The sequence below is a fragment of the Canis lupus genome, chromosome 18 (genome assembly GCF_003254725.2).
Source record: "Canis lupus dingo isolate Sandy chromosome 18, ASM325472v2, whole genome shotgun sequence".
Classification (NCBI taxonomy): Eukaryota; Metazoa; Chordata; class Mammalia; order Carnivora; family Canidae; genus Canis; species Canis lupus.
The window spans coordinates 40,455,309-40,473,600 of record NC_064260.1 but is presented as its reverse complement, the minus strand read 5'-3'; the positions used below and the strand labels follow the sequence as shown (position 1 = coordinate 40,473,600).

The 18,292-nt window shown below is 38.8% G+C and overlaps 1 protein-coding gene across 1 annotated transcript; it reads right to left on the bottom strand.

Moving 5' to 3' along the window:
- Positions 1-17,079: 17,079 nt before the first annotated feature.
- Positions 17,080-18,012, bottom strand: LOC112663630 (olfactory receptor 4C11-like). The gene has a single exon (XM_025452698.3). The coding sequence runs from the start codon at positions 18,010-18,012 to the stop codon at positions 17,080-17,082; it is 933 nt and encodes a 310-aa protein (XP_025308483.3).
- Between the last annotated feature and the right edge of the window lie 280 nt (positions 18,013-18,292).

The window sequence follows — 18,292 nt, the reverse complement described above, 5'->3', positions numbered from 1 at the left end:
CATTTTAGTTCCTTTATGTAGGTTGGGGACTACTAGCTACAAGAGAGGTCATGATTAGTCAGGTAGCAGAACATATGAATGGGATCTTAGAACTACAGTGAGGATCTTTAATGTGATCCCCCCCCCCCATTACTTACTTTTTTAGGTAAAGAAATGAATCCTAGAGAATGGAAAACTTTCTCTCGAGAGCAGAGGATTAGAATAGGTGCTTTGTTTTTTAAGTGTGTTTTATCTCTTTTTCATAGGCACATACCACCCCTCCCTTTGGAGCCTTGCTAGGTTTAGTTTCTACTGTGTTTTGCAGGACTTAGATCAGAACCCTATAGCTCAGATCTCTGTTATTTTCCTGTATCCTATTGTGTATCTAACATATCCATACTGAGTGCTCACTACATTTCTGTCACAGTTCTAAATGCTAGAAAGTGACCTTAAATATTTCACAGTAGACCCTCATTCTTTAAGGAAAATGGAAAAGAGGTCAAAATGGGAAGAAGAAACAGTGGTGCCAAGTCCTGGTGAGCTTCTGAGTTTAAGAAGATACCTATGGCCTAGATCATTCAGAAAATTTATCTACTAAAAAATTATCTATATATGAAATATCAGAAAAAATATAATAAAGCTGATGATAAATAATATCTCAGTTGTGCAGCATGTGTTATTTTCTTTTTACCTCCAAAACCCATATAAGCTTATTATTACTGTTTTCATTGAACATATGAGAAAATTTAAGATCATCCAGCTTAAATATTATGTTCAATAGTTTCCATTAGCCTCTGAGTAAACCTTCCTGCCCCATAGTCTTTTCATTGCAGTCCTTACTTCTGAAATGTGAGTCATTAAAGTTGGCTCTTGACCACTAATATTCTTTCCTATTCTTCTCCTATCCTACACTTTCCATTCTCCTCATTCTTGCTTTTCTTTTTTTTCTCTTCCTACTTTCATCAAATCTACTTCCTTTTTCATACAATGTCCAACACGCCAGACCCTTCCCACTTTCTACTCTCAGAGGGAACTTACAAGCTTCTTACCCCTGGCTAGTTTTATCACATACAGAGCTGATTTCTTGACCTCATTAGATCTTTTAAGAGAGACTATGTGTTCCTTTTCCAATATGTAAATAGCCACAAAGTGGAAAACTGTAGCAATTGACTTTTCCTTCCCACTGGCCAAAGTTTACCCCACTGTGGGCCATTTGCACTGTTCTCTGGCCATGTCACTGGACCAGGCCTGCAGTTGAAGGAAATACAGAGCCCAAATTAGCAGCAGGGACATTCATACAGAAAACAAGCTTGATGGGATAGCCACTGAGCAGCTTTAGGTTCCAATCATGTCGCACAGTACTTACTACCTCAGCAGCACAAGGGATATCTGTGGATAGGGTTCAGAAGTGCCCACATGGATGTGAGCTAAAGTCCTGTCAGGTCAGGCCCCTGAGTGACCTAAAGATGAAGAAGAGTTTCCATAACTCTCTTCATTTATGGTCTCTTAGTATCATGATGAAATATAGGCCACTGCTAAGACATCTCTGGCTACAAGCAAGAGGAATGCAGGAATCTGAGGGATGCATAAAAATTGGGGTGTCACGCTTGATCTGCCTCACACTCAGCTGTTAGCTCTCAGTTGCTTGAATGGTCAGGTGACATTCACCTTCACCCCAAAGGGATTTGACTCTTTCTTTGCCTTTGTCAGTAGGTCCTCCTGAAACTAGTCATCTTTATAGTAACATAATGAAAGATTTGGAATCTTTGTTCCATATAATTGTATGTTCCTTCCCAAATTTAAAGGCCCATAAAATACTGTGTCTCTTTTCAAGTGATAGGAGATGTGAATAGAAAACATTTCTTTTTGATTTTGGGATCTCTACAATCCACAGGCCACAGGACTTTTAAGAACTCTACCCATGTGATAGTCCCCTGAAACTTCACAGTGTTTATCTTCTACTTTCTGCCTTGTGTGAGCTTAGTAGGTGTGTAAGTTACTACTGCTATATACTGGGAACTACCACTAAACCAAAAATTAGTGGCTTACAACTACAAATTTAATCCTGGAATTAGTTTTATTTTTTTAAGTATATTTATTTATTATTTGTTTGTTTATTTGCTTGTTTATTTATTTATTTAAGAGAGAGAACATAGAAGGACAGTGAGAGGGAGAAGTAGATTCTGGTTGGCTAGATCCCAGGACCGTGAGATCCTGACCTGGGCTTAAGGCAGATGCTTAAGGGTTCGAGCCACCCAGGCACCCCCACCCCAATTAATGGTTTTAAATTGCAAAATCAAAACTTAAAAGTTAATTTATTTCTTTTTTAAAGATTTTATTTATTTATTCATGAGAGACAGAGAGAGAGAGGCAAAGATATAGGCAAAGGCAGAAGCAGGCTCCCCGCAAGGATGCCAATATGGGACTTGATCCTGTGACTCCAGGATCACACCCTGAGCCAAAGGCACAGTCTAAGCTGCTGAGTCACCCAGCCATCCCAAAACTCAAAGGTTTAACATAAAAGCAATTTATTTGAATGATTCTGCAATGTGGGTTGGATTCAGCTGTGTGGTCCTTCTCCTGGTTTCACACTGAAACATTCTCAATGGCATGGATGGAGTATGAATGGAGTACATGGCCCAAGATGGCCATGGATGGAGTATGAATGGATTACATGGTCCAAGATGGCCTCATTCATACAACCGGATGTCTGCTCAGGTATGTCTGTTCTCATTCACTCTTCAGGATTGTAGATTGGGCTATATCACACCATAGTTGTTTCAGGGCATTGGCTGTTTCACAAAAGCAAAAGTTTTAAATCCTTTCACACCAACTTTTAGGGATTATACAACATGATTTTTACCTCCTTCTCTTCATGTGGTTAAAGGTTACATGCGACATGTGTCACAAGTTTAGCGCAGACAAAAGCATGGAGACATAGGTTCCCTCCTTATTAAAATTAAAATCAATTAGCATAGAATATTTTTAATGGCTTCAGGTATAAAAACTAATGATTCAATATTGTATATATTTCAAAAGGATCATCTCAAAATCTAGGTAGCATCCACCACCACACATTGTTATAATTTTTTTCTTGTGATAAAACCATTTAAGAGCTACTCTTTGCAATTTTCAAATAAACAATATAGTGTTAACTAGAGTTACTGTGTGTACATTATTATATTCAATTATGTAAGATTTTATAACTGGAAGTTTCTTCCTTGATCACCTTCACCCATTACATATACCCTTCCTACCCCTCACTCTGGCAACCTCCAATCTGTTCTCTGTATCTGTGAGTTCAGTTTATTGATCCTTTTTTTTTTAAGATTCTACATGTAAATGAGATCATATGGTATTTGTCTTTATGTTTATTTATTTAGCATAAGGCCCATAATGATCCATCTATACTGTTACAAATGGTAATATTCAAAGGCAGACCAATATCTAATTTTTATGAGGGCAGACATTGGGGCTGTTTTGTTGGAGCTAGACCTGTCAGGATCTCCTGACTATATAATGTTTGGTCCTCACACTCCTCAGCTCCAGTTGGGGCTTTGTGCTGTGCTCCTCAAACCCTTGGGGCATGTACTTCTCCAGCAGCACAAAGAAACTTCGCCTTTAGTGGGTGCCACTGGGCTCTACACTTGGCTGTTGAAGCAGATATCCTGGATATAGGTCACATGGCACCATTTTGCAGATTAGAAACAGATGACCTTTTCTTATGCCACAACCTATTTATTTCCTGATAACAAAAGTTCTGAGTTATTCTGTATAAATGAATCAAATTATCAAATGAAATGTTGATCACTTAACATTTTAGTTCTAAAAGAGATCCAAAGTCATTATTATGCAGTGACTTTTAATACAACATTTACATAACTTCTGATCATGGTAAGTATATTTTTAGTAATAGTTGCTGTATGGCCTTTTATTCTGTACAAATGATCATTATATTTAACTTTTATCTGGGTTTTTAAAAATTATTTTCGTTTTATTTAAATTCAATTGGACTACATATACCTCATCATTCATTTCAAATGCAGTTTTCAATAATTTATCTGTTTTTAGAAGCTTATTGAAATAGAATCTATACATATCATACAATTCAATTATTTAAGGTATATAATTTGATAGTATGCAATTTAAAGTCTGAAATAATCAACACTGTCTAATTTTACAATATCTTTGCTCCCTCAACAAGAAATTGCATACCCATTAGCAGTCATTTATTTATTCCTCTCCATCACCATCAACAGCAGTCCTAGACAAATACAATCTACTTTCATTTTTTTTTCTTGTTTTTTTTCTGAGAGTGAGAGGACATATGTGTGTGTTGGGGGGTAGTGAGGTGCAGAGGGAGAGATTCTTAAGCAGACTCTGTGCTGAGCTATGTATTGTCTACTCTATAACTTTATGTAAATTGAAATACAGCATTTACTCATCATGTATGGTCTCTTTGTTCTGAAGGTTATCATACTGACGTGTGTATCGTTAGTCCATTACTTAGCTGAAGATTATTCTATCTTGGCAACTTCTGCCTTTCAAGTGTAGTGTATTTGCATTTAATGTCGTTGTTATTTTGGTATAAGTTCATCTTTTTGTAGTTTACTTTTTTCCCCTTTATAACCTATTTTATTTCTTTTCTATATTCTTTTAAGTGAATTTAGATGATTTTTGTCTAATAGTCAATCGTATCTTTTTAATATCTTTTGAAATAATAGACTTTTTTTAAAGGACAGTTTCAGGTTTACAGGAAAATTGAGAGAAGCTATAGAGATTTCCTTCATCTCCTCATTTATAAATAGGCAAAGGGACTGAATAGGCATTTTTGCAAAGGCATACAGATACATCAAAAGGAGCTCAGCATCACTCATCACCACGAAAAGGCAAATCAAAATCATGAGATATCATTCCACATCTGTTAGAATGACTATTATTGGGAAGATAAAAGATCAGTAATGTTGGTGAGCATGTAGAATAAAGGGATCTCATCTACACCATTGATGAGTATGTAAATTACTACAGCCATTAGAGAAAATTGCATAGAGGTCTCTCAGAAAATTAAAGCTAGAACTACTGCCCACCAATCCTACTGTTGGGTATATATCCAAAGGACATGAAATCATGATTGTGAAGGGCAATCTGCATTCCTAGGTTCAATGCATCATTATTCGCAATAGCCATGGTGTGAACACAACCTCATCCTTGACTGATGAATCAATATAGAAAATGTGACATATATATGATTCAGACTTTAAAAAGAAGAGAGTTCTGCCATTTGCAATAACATAAAGAGCTGGGAGACTTTATGTTAAGTGTAATACTGCATGATCTCACTTATAGGTTGAAATGCTATAGTTCACTTCACAGAAGCAGAGAGTAGAATGGTGGTTACCAGGGGCCAGGGATGGGAAAATGAAGAGAAGTTGACCCACAGTTATAAGGCTTCAGTTATGTGGAATGAATAAATTCTAGAGATCTAATATATAGCATGGTCACTATAGTTAACAATGCCATAATGTATACTTGAAATTACAAAAAGGATAGATCTTAAATAAAATCTTACACACACACACACACACACACACACACAAAATGGTAACTATATAGAGAAAATAGATATGCTACTTACATTGTGGTGATGTTTTCACATTATATGTATATCAAAATAACATTTTACAACTGAAATATATATATATATAGTATGTCAATATGCCATCTTTGGAACACTAATGCAGGCACTAAGCTTCATAATATCCATGAAAGCATAAACTAGTGAGAACGGTGAAAACGTGATATTTTAATGAACTTGTTTTAAAATAATCCTTGACAGGAGGAAAATATTGGTATTGAAAAGGTTTTCCAGGTAAATAATGAAAAGCAGAATTAAACATGAAATGGATTCTTGTAACAGTTACTAAGCACGTGGTACCCTTGAATACACTGAAATCAAGGAGTTTATTTATTTTTTTCAAAATGGATATTTAAATTCCATTTAGTTAACATTCAATGTAATAAAAATTCCAGGTGTACAATTTAGTAATTCAACACTTACATCAACACTCAGCTCATCACAACAAGTGTATTCCTATTTCCCATCATCTATTTAACCCATCCTCCTACCCACCTCCCCTCTGGCAACCATCAGTTTATTCTCTATATTTAAGAGTCTGTTTCTTTATTTGACCCCTCTCTCTTTTTTTCCTGATAGTTATTTGTTTTGTTTCTAAAATTCCACATAAGTGAAATCATATTTCTAGGAGTTGCTTCACTTAGCATAATACTCTCTAGCTCTTTCCTTGTCATTGCAAATAACTCTTGCAGATAATGCTTCTATAAACATCTGGGTGCTCATATCCCATTGATTTAGTGTTTATGTATCCACAGAAATCAATTAATTTTAAAGATTCATTATATTACACCTGGCATGCCCATATTCAAGGCATGGCTTTTAATCCTCTGGTCACTGTGAGCATCAATATTCTATTGGCAACTCTAACTTGTGAATAGACACTATTCCTTTATTAGGAAAGGACAAACAGGAAAGAAAGTGGCTTCCTTTTTTTTAAAAGATTTATTTTATTTATTCACAAGATACACACACACAGAGAGAGAGAGAGAGAGAGAGAGAGAGAGGCAGAGACACAGGCAGAGGGAGAAGCAGACTTCATGCAGGGAGTCTGACGTGGGACTTGATCCTGGGTCTACAGGATCAGGCCCTGGGCTGAAGGTGGCGGTAAACCGCTGAGCCACACGGGCTGCCAAAGAAAGTGGCTTCCTACTGCTAAAGTAGGTTCTCTCTAACTTCATTAAAGAGAGACAAGCCAAATGAGTTTTTATGAATGTTTCTGGTACTTCCTTTTAATCCATCAATAGAACCCAAATTTAAATGAAATAATATACATTTCCCCCCTCACTTTATATACCATCTATCTATATCTATATCATCTATCTATCTATCATCTATCTATCATCTATCTATCTATCTATCTATCTATCTATCTATCTATCATCTATCTATCATCTATCTATCTATCATCTATCATCTATCTATCTTCTATCATCTATCATCTATCATCATCTATGTATCTATGTATCTATGTATCTATCATCTATCTATTTCTTTATTTATTTTTATTGGAAATCTATTTACCAACATACAGTGTTAACACCCAGTGCTCATCCTGTCAAGTGCCCCCACTCAGTGCCTGACACTCAGTCGTCCCATCTCCCCGCCCACCTCGCCTTCAACTACCCCTTGTTCGTTTCCCAGAGTTAGGAGTCTCTCATGTTCTGTCTCCCTCTCTGATATTTCCCACTCATTTTTTCTCCTCTCCCCTATAATCCCTTTCACGATTTTTTATATTCCCCAAATGAATGAGACCAAATAATGTTTGTCCTTCTCCGATTGACTTACTTCCCTCAGCATAATACCCTCCAGTTCCATCCACATTGAAGCAAATGGTGGGTATTCATTGTTTCTAACGGCTGAGTAATATTCCATTGTATACATAGACCACATCTTCTTTATCCATTCATCTATCGATGGACACTGAGGCTCCTTCCACAGTTTGGCTGTTGTGGACATTGCTGCTATACACATTGGGGTGCAGGTGTCCTGCCGTTTCACTGCATCTGTGACTTTAGGGTAAATCCCCAGCAGTGCAATTGTTGGGTCCTAGGGTAGCTCTATTTTTAACTCTTTGAGGAACCTCCACACAGTTTTCCAGAGTGGCTATACCAGTCTGGATTCCCACCAACAGTGCAAGAGGGTTCCCCTTTCTCCATATACTCTCCAACATTTGTTGTTTCCCATCTTCTTAATTTTTACCATCCTCAGTGGTGTGAGGTGGTATCTCATTGTAGTTTTGATTTATATTTTCCTGATGGCAAGGGATGCAGTGCATTTTCTCATGTGCTTGTTGGCCATGTCTATGTATTCTTTGGTGAAGAATTATTCCCATTTCATGATTCAGTTGTTTGTTTCTCTGCTGTCGAGTTTAATCAGTTCTTTATTTTTGGATACTAGCCCTTTATCTGATGTGTCATTTGCAAATACCTTCTCCTATTCTATAGGTTGTCTTTTCGTTTTGTTGACTGTTCATAGATATATCTTGCAGGAAGTTGCTGTGGCCAATTCAAAAAGGGTGTTGCCTGTGCTCTCCTCTAGGATTTTTTTAATAATACATTTATTTTTTATTAATGTTCAATTTGTCAAAATAACAGCCAGTGCTCATCCCGTCAAGTGCCCTCCTCAGTGCCCGTCACCCATTCACCCCCACCCCCTGCCCTCCTCCCCTTTTACCACCCCTAGTTCATTTCCCAGAGTCAGGAGTCTTCATGTTCTGTCTCCCTTTCTGATATTTCCTACCCATTTCTTCTCCCTTCCCTTCTATTCCCTTTCACTATTATTTATATTCCCCAAATGAATGAGACCATATAATGTTTGTCCTTCTCCGATTGACTTACTTCACTCAGCATAATACCCTCCTCTTCCATCCACATTGAAGCAAAAGGAGGGTATTTTTCATTTCTAATGGCTGAGTAATATTCCATTGCATACATAAACCACATCTTCTTTATTCATTCGTCTGTCAATAGACACCAAGGCTCATTCAACCGTTTGGCTATTGTGGACATTGCTGCTATAAAAATTGGGGTGGAGGTGTCCTGCCCTTTCACAGCATCTGTGTCTTTGGGGTAAATCCCCAGCAGTGCAATTGCTGGGTCCTAGGGTACCTCTATTTTTAACTCTTTGAGGAACCTCCACACAGTTTTCCAGATTGGCTGCAACATTTTACATTCCCACCAACAGTGTAAGAGGGTTCCCTTTTCTCCGCATCCTCTCCAACATTTGTGGTTTCCTGCCTTGTTAATTTCCCCCATTCTCACTGGTGTGAGGTGGTATCTCATTGGGGTTTAGATTTGTATTTCCCTGATGGCAAGTGATGCAGAGCATTTTCTCATGTGCGTGTTGGCCATGTCTATCTATGTCTTCCTCTGTGAAATTTCTGTTCATGTCTTTTCCCATTTCATGATTGGATTGTTTGTTTCTTTGGTGTTGAGTTTAATAAGTTTTTTATAGATCTTGGAAACTAGCCCTTTATCTGATACGTCATTTGCAAATATCTTCTCTCATTCTGTAGGTTGTCTTTTAGTTTTGTTGACTGTATCCTTTGCTGTGCAAAAGCTTCTTATCTTGATGAAGTCCCAATAGTTCATTTTTGCTTTTGTTTCTTTTGCCTTCGTGGACATATCTTGCAAGAAGTTACTGTGGCTGAGTTCAAAAAGGGTGTTGCCTGTATTCTTCTCTAGGATTTTGATGGAATCTTGTCTCACTATTAGATCTTTCATCCATTTTGAGTTTATCTTTGTGTATGGTGAAAGACAATGGTCCAATTTCATTCTTCTGCACGTGGCTATCCAATTTTCGCAGCACCATTTATTGAAGAGACTGTCCTTTTTCCATTGGATAGTCTTTTCTGCTTTGTCGAATATTAGTTATCCATAGAGTTGAGGGCCCATTTCTGGATTCTCTATTCTGTTCCATTGATGTGTCTGTGTGTGTGCCAGAACCCCACTCTCTGGATGATCACAGCTTTGTAGTACAACTTGAAATCCAGTATTGTGATGCTCCCAGCTCTGGTTTTCTTTTTCAATATTCCCCTGGCTATTTGGGGCTCTTTTCTGATTCCACACAAATCTTAAGATTATTTGTTCCAACTCTCTGAAGAAAGTCCATGGTATTTTGATAGGGATTCCACTGAACGTATAAATTGCCCTGGGTAGCACTGACATTTTCACAATATTAATTCTTCCAACACATGTGCACGGGATATTTTTCCATCTCTTTGTGTCTTCCTCAATTTCTTTCTTTCTTTCAGAAGTGTTCTGAAAAGTGTTCTTAGGGTATAGATCCTTTACCTCTTTGATTAGGTTTATTCCTAGGTATCTTATGCTTTTGGGTGCAATTGTAAATGGGATGGACTCCTTAATTTCTCTTTCTTCAGTCTCATTGCTAGTGTATAGAAATGCCACTGACTTCTGGGCATTGATTTTGTATCCTGCCACAGGCCTAATTGCTGTATGGGTTCTAGCAATCTTGGGGTGGAGTCTTTTGGGTTTTGTATGTACAGAGTCATGTCATCTGTGAAGAAGGAGAGTTTGACTACTTCTTTGCCAATTTGAATGCCTTTTATTTCTTTTTGTTGTCTGATTGCTGAGGCTAGGACTTCTAGTACTATGTTGAATAGCAGTGCTGAGAGTGGACATCCCTGTAGTGTTCCTGATCTTAGGTGAAAGGCGCTCAGTGTTTCTCCATTGAGAATGGTATTTGCTGTGGGCTTTTCATAGATGGCTGTTAAGATGCTGCGGAATGTTCCCTTTATCCCAACACTCTGCAGAGTTTTGATCAGAAATGGATACTGTATTTTGTCAAATGCTTTTTCTGCATCCTTTGAGAGGATCATAAGGTTCTTGTTTCCTCTTGTTGATATGACCTATCATGTTGATTATTTTACTAGTGTTGAACCACCTTCCATCCCAGGGATAAATCCCACTTGGTCATGGTGAATAATCTTCTTAATGTATTGTTGGATTCTATTGGCTAGTATCTTGCTGAGAATTTTTGCATTTGTGTTCACCAGGGATATTGGTCTATAATTCTCCTTTTTGGTAGGGTCTTTGTCTGATTTTGGAATTAAGGAGATGCTGGCCTCATAGAACGAGTTTGGAAGTAATCCATCCCTTTCTATCTTTTGGAACAACTTTAGTAGAATAGGTATTGTTTCTTCTTTAAATGTTTGATAGAATTCCCCTGGGAAGCCACCTAGCCCTGCACTTTTATGCCTTGGGAGGTTTTTGATGACTGATTCAATTTCCTCTTTGGTTATTGGCTTGTTAAGGTTTTCTGTTTCTTCCCTTTCCAGTTTTGGTAATTTGTGGTTTTCCAGAAATGCATCTATTTCTTCTAGATTGCCTAATTTATTGATGTAGAGCTGCTCATAATACATTTTAAAATCATTTGTAGGGATCCCTGGGTGGCGCAGCAGTTTGGCGCCTGCCTTTGGCCCAGGGCGCGATCCTGGAGACCTGGGATCGAATCCCACATCGGACTCCCGGTGCATGGAGCCTGCTTCTCCCTCTGCCTCTGTCTCTGCCTCTCTCTCTCTCTGTGACTATCATAAATAAATAAATTAAAAAAAATAAAATAATAAAATAAAATCATTTGTATTTCCTTGGTATTGGTTGTGACCTCTCCGTTTTCATTCATAATTTTATTAATTAGAGTCTTTTCTCTTTTGTTTTTATAATGCTGGTAATGGTTTATCTATCTTATTAATTCTTTTAAAGAACCAACTCCTGGTTTTGTTGAACTGTTCTATAATTCTTCTGAACTCTGTTTCATTGAATTCTTCTCGAATCTTTATTAACTCTCTTCTCCTGCTTGGTGTAGGTTTTATTTGCTGTTCTTTCTCCAGTTCCTTTATGTGTGTGGTTAGTTTCTGTATTTGAGTTTTTCCATTTTTTTGAGGTATGCCTCAAATGCGACGTATTTCCCTCTTAGGACCGCCTTTGCTGTATCCCAATGATTTTGAATGGTGGTATCTTCATTCTCATTAGTTTCCATGAATCTTTTAAATTCTTCTCTAGTTTCCTGGTTGACACTTTCATCTTTTAGCAGGATGGTCTTAAACTCCATGTATTTGAATTTCTTCCAAATTTCTTTTTGTGATTTAGTTCTAGTTTCAAAGCATTATGGTCTGAAAATATGCAGGGGAGAATCCCAATATTTTGGTATCGGTTGAGGCCTGATTTGTGACGCAGTATGTGGTCAATTCTGGAGAAAGTTCCATGTACACTTGAGAAGAATGGGTATTCAGTTGCATTCAGATTAAAAGTTCTGTATATATCGGTGAAATCGATCTGGTTCAGTGTATCATTTAAAGTTCTTGTTTCTTTGGAGATGTTGTAACTAGAAGATCTGTCATTTGCAGAGTGCCGTGTTGAAGTCTCCTACCACTAGTGTATTACCAGCTAAGTATGTCTTTATTTTGGTTATTGATTGCCTTACTTGGCAGCTCCCACATTAGGGGCATAAATATTCGTGATTGTTAGGTCCTCTTGTTGGATAGAGCCTTTAAGTATGATATAGTGTCCCTCTTCATCTCTTACTCCAGTCATTGGGATAAACTTTAATTTATCTGATATGAGGATTGCTACCCCAGCTTTCTTTTGGGGAACATTTGAATGGTAAATGTTTCTCCAACCTTTCCCTTTTCAGGCTGTAGGTGTCCTTCTGTCTAAAATGAGTCTCAAAAATAAAAAATAAAAAATAAATAAATGAAATGAGTCTCTTGTAGATAGCAAATAAATGGGTCTTACTTTTTTATCCAGTCTGAAACCTTGCATCTTTGTGATAGGATCATTTATCCCTTCACGTTCAGAGTTACTATTGAAAGATATGAATTTAGTGTCATAATAATATCTATTCATTCCCTGTTTTTGTTGATTATTTCTTTGTGTTTCCACTTTCTTTTACAGGGTCCCCCTTCCTATTTCGTGCAGAACTGGTTTGGTGGTCACATATTCTTTCAGTTTCTGCCTATCTTGGAAGCTCTTTATCTCTCTTTTTATTCTGAATGAGAGCCTTGCTGGATAAAGTATTCTTGGCTGCAGGTTCTTCTCATTTAGGACCCTGAATATATCCTGCCAGCCCTTTCTGGCCTGCTAGGTCTCTGTAGAGAGGTCTGCTGTTAATCTAATATTTCTCCCCATATAAGTTAGACATCTCTTCCCTCTTTCTTCTTTAAAGATAGATTTTCTCTTTATCTTTGGAATTTCCAAGTTTCACTATTAAATGTTGAGGTGTTGAATGGTTTTTATGGATTTTAGGGGGGGACCTCTCTCTCTCCTGTTCTGAACATCTGTTTCCCTCCCCAAGTTAGGGAAGTTCTCAGCTATGATTTGTTCAAATTCTTTTCTGGCCCTCTAGCCCTCTTGGCACTCTCTGGAACCCCAAATATATGTAGATTTTTCCTTCTGGGGCTATCACTTATTTCCCTTAACCTTTCCTGATGGTCTTTTAATCGTTTTTCTCTTTTTTCCTCAGCTTCCTTCCTTGCCATCAACTTGTCTTCTATGTCATGCAATTTATTCCACCTCATTAACCCTCATTGTTACCAGTTTGGATTGCATCTCATTTAATTGATTAATTTCAGCCTGATTAGATCTAAACTCTGCAGTCATGAAGTCTCTTGAATCCTTTATGCTTTTTTCCAGAGTGTGGGCGACCACGAACTAGCTGGAGTAAGTGAACCAAGGCCCGGACTTGCATCCTTCATTCACTCAAAAGGTTCAGGAGCCTAAAGGGTGAATGGTTGGTAGACGCTTGAGAAAGGGCTTGAGCAATGGTTCTCAGGGCTCGCTTGTACGTGATCGCCCACATAACACAATAGATACAACTTATTCTGACCTGGTCATAAATGTAAATAAGGGTCTGTCTTTCCTGCTGGTCTGTTTACCATACCTAATATTCCTTTGAAGTATGCACATCTGGAGCAACAAGCTTATCTATTTACCAAGGTCTTCTGGAACCGTGAGTCTGTCTTGCATGCTGAGAAAAGGGAACTTTGGAGGGTTTCACAAACCTGCTAAAAAATAAACACCATCTTGGCTTTGTTTAGCTCATGCTATAGAATGTTGTAAAACCTTGAAAAAGCTGGCACTGCTTGGACATCATCCACTGTGTCCCTCCTGTCCCCATCTCTTTACTTTTATTTTCGTCATCCCCTTATCCTCAGGACCCTGATCGTGTTGTCGCAGTGCGCACAACACCAGAGCCACTAGTAGCTTTATAATTTTGCTTCTGAAATGACTTTCTGACATTTAATTGTAATCCAAATTTTGTAACCCTATGGCAGAGAGTACTATTTCTGATTCTTTCTTTTGTGGGGAGTTCTTTCTTCTAGTCATTTTGTTCAGTGCAGAGTGGCTGTATGAATGGTCTGAGTCAAGAACACCAAGCACAACCTAAGTAAATTTAACCCTAAATGATTCTTCCAATGTCAAAGACCAGAAGACATAGACCAGAAAGTAATAATACAAAGGAGCACTAAAGTGACAAACAAATTTTAAAACAAAGTAGTAGGGCAGTCCTGGTGGCACAGTGGTTTAGAGCCACCTTCACCCTTGGTCTGATCCTGGAGACCCCGGGATCAAGTCCCACATCTGGCTCCCTTCATGGAGCCTGTATCTTCCTCTGTCTGTGTCTCTGCCTCTCTCCTCTCTGTATCTGTCATGAATGAATAAATAGAATCTAAAAAAAAAAAAAAGCAAAGTAGTAAAAAATAAAAGGCCAAGAATCACAAAGAAGAAGAAGAAAAAAGAAGAGGAAAAAAGGAAGCATAAGAGGAAAAAAAAGAAAAAAAAATAGGAGAGGAATTAAAGGGGGGGGGGAACTGGGAGATGGTGGTGGTGATGATATTGTAGTGGAGGGAGAATGTAGTCTACCTGACAGGTCCTAGAGTGTGATCGTCTTGGTTCTGAGTATATTAAGTTTTGTATTTTAGAAGATGCTCAGTCCCAAATTTATATAAACCAGAAATGCTTGTAGAAAGCCCCAACATTGATCACCAAAGCATAAGTGAGATATAAAGAGGGGGCAGAATGGGAATGAAGAATCTCACAGAATGAACCCATGCTGTATATACCACTTGGTTCTGGGTGCATGCTGGTCTTGTTTAGAAGGTATTAACTTCTGCCATTGTAGAACAAATGAGGCAGAGGAAACAAAAAACACAAAACAAAACAAAACAATAACATATCTTATATATCTTCTAAAATTAAGTTGAGTATGTTGAAGGGAATCTAGACGTGGAAAATATATCGAAAAACTGTAATTGTAGAAATATGAAAGTGAAAAAGGAAGAAAAAATGGTAAAATATTGTAGCTAAGGTCGGAAAAGTGAAAAAAAAAAAACACCTGGAAATTTACAGTCTGATATAAAAACAAGTGGAACTTGAAAAAGGAGAAAAACAAAAAGGAGGGGTGCCCTCTAGTTCTATATACTGTAAATCCCTCAACTTCTCCTGGAGCTTTCCAGCGCTGCTCGGTCAAGAACTTGCTCTTCCCCTGTCCTTCCAGGTGGTCTTCTGGGGGAGAGGCCTGTTGTGCTGCTTCTCAGGTGTGTGTACCTAGAGAGCTGCCCTCCCTACCACTGGGTTCCAGGCTCAGTGGGAGCTGTTTATCCTGGGAGGCCCTAGTCCCCTGACGGCCCCGCCCCTCCCAGGCACAGGGTGACACCAGGAGGAACAACCCCACTGGTGTCAGCCAGCTCTCCAGCCCTTGTGTCAGCTCCTGCAGTAACTCCCGCAGGTCCCAGTCAACAGGAGCCTGGATGCTCCAGGGGATCGGGGGGCGCTGACCTGTACAGCTCAGGGCACCCTGCAGCAGGAGCATCCTTGCTGTCCTGTGCTCTCCCCACCTCCGCCTGTCCTGGGGGAGCCGCAGGATCCTGGCCTCTGCCCCCTGGTGCCCTGGGATCCTGGGCCTGTGCTGCTGGAATCTTGCTCCCTGCTTCCTGGCGGTGAAGGCAGCAGGGCACAGCCCCCTCACGTGGAGTCGCTGCCTGAGCTGCTCCCGAGGCCCCACCGGGCGTGCTCCAGCCCTGTATCGCGCTTGGCCAATGGTGTGTGGGGCGCTCTCCCCTGGGCGCACTTCCTTTGTGACTCCGGGAGACTGGGGGCTCCACGATCCTGCACCAGTTCCCTGCTAAGCGCCTTTCCATCCTGGAAGAATCCCGTGCAAAATTTTTAAGTTCGCCCTTCTCCGGGGCGGGGCTTTCCTGTCCCTGAGGCTCCTGCTGCCCCCTTAGTCCGACTCCTGGTGGGGCCCCTCCCCCACTTGATTCTTTTTTATTTTTCTCCACCTTCCTACCTTGTTAGAAGCCAAAACCTTTCTCTCTGTAGGGTACAGGCTTTTCTGTCTTTAAATCTCAGGTCAGATTCATAGGTTTTCAGGATTGTTTGAAGTTATCTTCTGTAACTTTTAGAATTTGTGGAGCCAGGTGAATTGAGGCTCCTACTCCTCTGCCTTCATGCTCATTTTTTCCTTCAAACTAGGTTTTACCTTTCTGTACTTCGATCTCAGAAAATATGTTGTATCTATGGTGCATTTTAAAATCTTATTTAGTCTTGCCAGCCTAGATTAGTTTGCCTGCTTCCATCTTTGGCTTATAGAATTCTCTTGGTATAGCACTTATATAACAACCACACAAATTAGCTGAATATCTCAAGATCTTTATAATAAAACACTTCAAATATCCTATGCATAATGTGTCAAATACGTTATTAACCAAAAGAAACATTAAGAAAAAAAAATATATCTATATATACACACTTACACACCTTGAGGCCTTTGGTTCACTTGTATGGAACTTTATAAAGATAAACTAATGGGGGAATCCCTAGGTGGCTCAGTGGTTTAGTGCCTGCCTTTGACCCAGGACATGATCCTGGAGTCCCAGGACCGAGTCCCACATCAGGCTCCCTGCATAGAGCTTGCTTCGCTCTCTACCTGTGTCTCTGCCTCTCTTTCTGTGTGTCTCTCATGAATAAATAAATAAAATCTTAAAAAAATTAAAAAAATAAAATATAAAGACAAACTAATGATATAATTTAAAGAATTTCTAATGTCCCCCCCCCAAAAAAAAGTCCCATTGCTCATAATGTGTTGAAAAGACAGTAGGATACCTTATTTGGAACGTGCTATACAGGTAATTACAAGTCATAAAATATTTTATTTATGGATGATCATTTTTTGAACAGTTGTGATTGTATAAATATCTTTCTTATTAATATACCAGAGTGTAGACAGAGTTTTGACCAGTATTTCCCAATCAGCAACATCAGAAGTGAGCTCTCAATAAAAGAAAGAACCAGGCTGGCAATATAAGGGAAGCTACTAGTTTAAGGGCAGAAGTACCGAAAAAAGTAAGGAACTCTGGTGCGATATACTAGAGTGTGTTGGGTAAATCAGGATACACAGTATCATATTTGATATCTGTACAGATTAAGTAATCAACCAAAGTCCTCAATTCATCTTCCGCTTTCAGTGGTAATCTTGATATGCCATAGCTTTCTCATGGCATTTTTCACTTCTGCATTCCTCAATGTGTAGATGAGTGGGTTGAGAAAAGGTGTCCCAATAGTATAAAATACAGCCATCATCTTGTCTATGGGGTAAGTGGTTGGGGGGCGTGTATAAATGAATGTACATGGACCAAAGCATAAGACTACTACGATGATGTGAGAAATGCAAGTAGAGAGAGCTTTTTTCCTCCCTTCCGCACTGTGGTTTCGCAGGGAATGCAAGATGACAATGTAGGAGATCATCAGAATCACAAAACTGCTTGAACAAATGGCCCCACTATTAGAAACCAACAGTAGGTTGATCTTATAAGTGTCCATGCAAGCAAGTTTCAGCAAGGGCTGCAAATCACAGCAGTAATGATCAATCAAATTGGGTCCACAGAAGGGCAATCTCAAAGCCAGGATAATCTGGGCTGTAGAATGGATAAAAGATCCAATCCATGCCAGAACAATTAGGATGGTGCAGACCTGCCGGCTCATGATGGTTGTGTAATGTAAGGGCTTACAGATGGCCACATACCGGTCAAAGGCCATGAGGAGGAGGACAAAAACCTCCATGCAACCAAAGAAATGCAGTGCAAAGACTTGAGTCATGCATTCATTGTAAGTTATGATATTTTTTGCAGAGAGTGAATCCACAATTAGTTTGGGGGCTGTGGAAGTTGAAAAGCAGGAATCAGCAAGGGACAAATAAAATAAGAAATAGTACATGGGGCTCCCAAGTGTCCGGCTGGACTTGATGGTCACAATAATAAGCAAATTCCCAACCACAGTTCCCAAATAAAAAATGAAAAATATTACAAATACCGTTTTCTTTTTCATAGGATCTTGGGTCAATCCTAACAGTATGAACTCAGTAGTACTGTTATTTTGCTGCATTATTTCAGGCAAAGTGGAGAAAATGCAGGTTAGAAATAATTAATCTGCAAGGAAACATTCTGTGAAATGAACACTCCATATTTGGAGGTTTAATCCATATGTTTGATCCTTGAAGTGCCACTACCAGTGTATAATCCGCCATTCATGTTGTTTTCTCCTGAATAAAGTGGAAACCACAATATTTATTCACAACTTATTAACTTGGTTGCTTAGGAAACAAGAAATATATCAATAACTATAGAGACCTGATTATTCAGGCATAATAAACATTAATTTAGAG

Bases quoted from the DNA above. Each gene is read 5' to 3' on its own strand.
- LOC112663630 (XM_025452698.3), bottom strand. From the start codon at position 18,012: ATGCAGCAAAATAACAGTACTACTGAGTTCATACTGTTAGGATTGACC.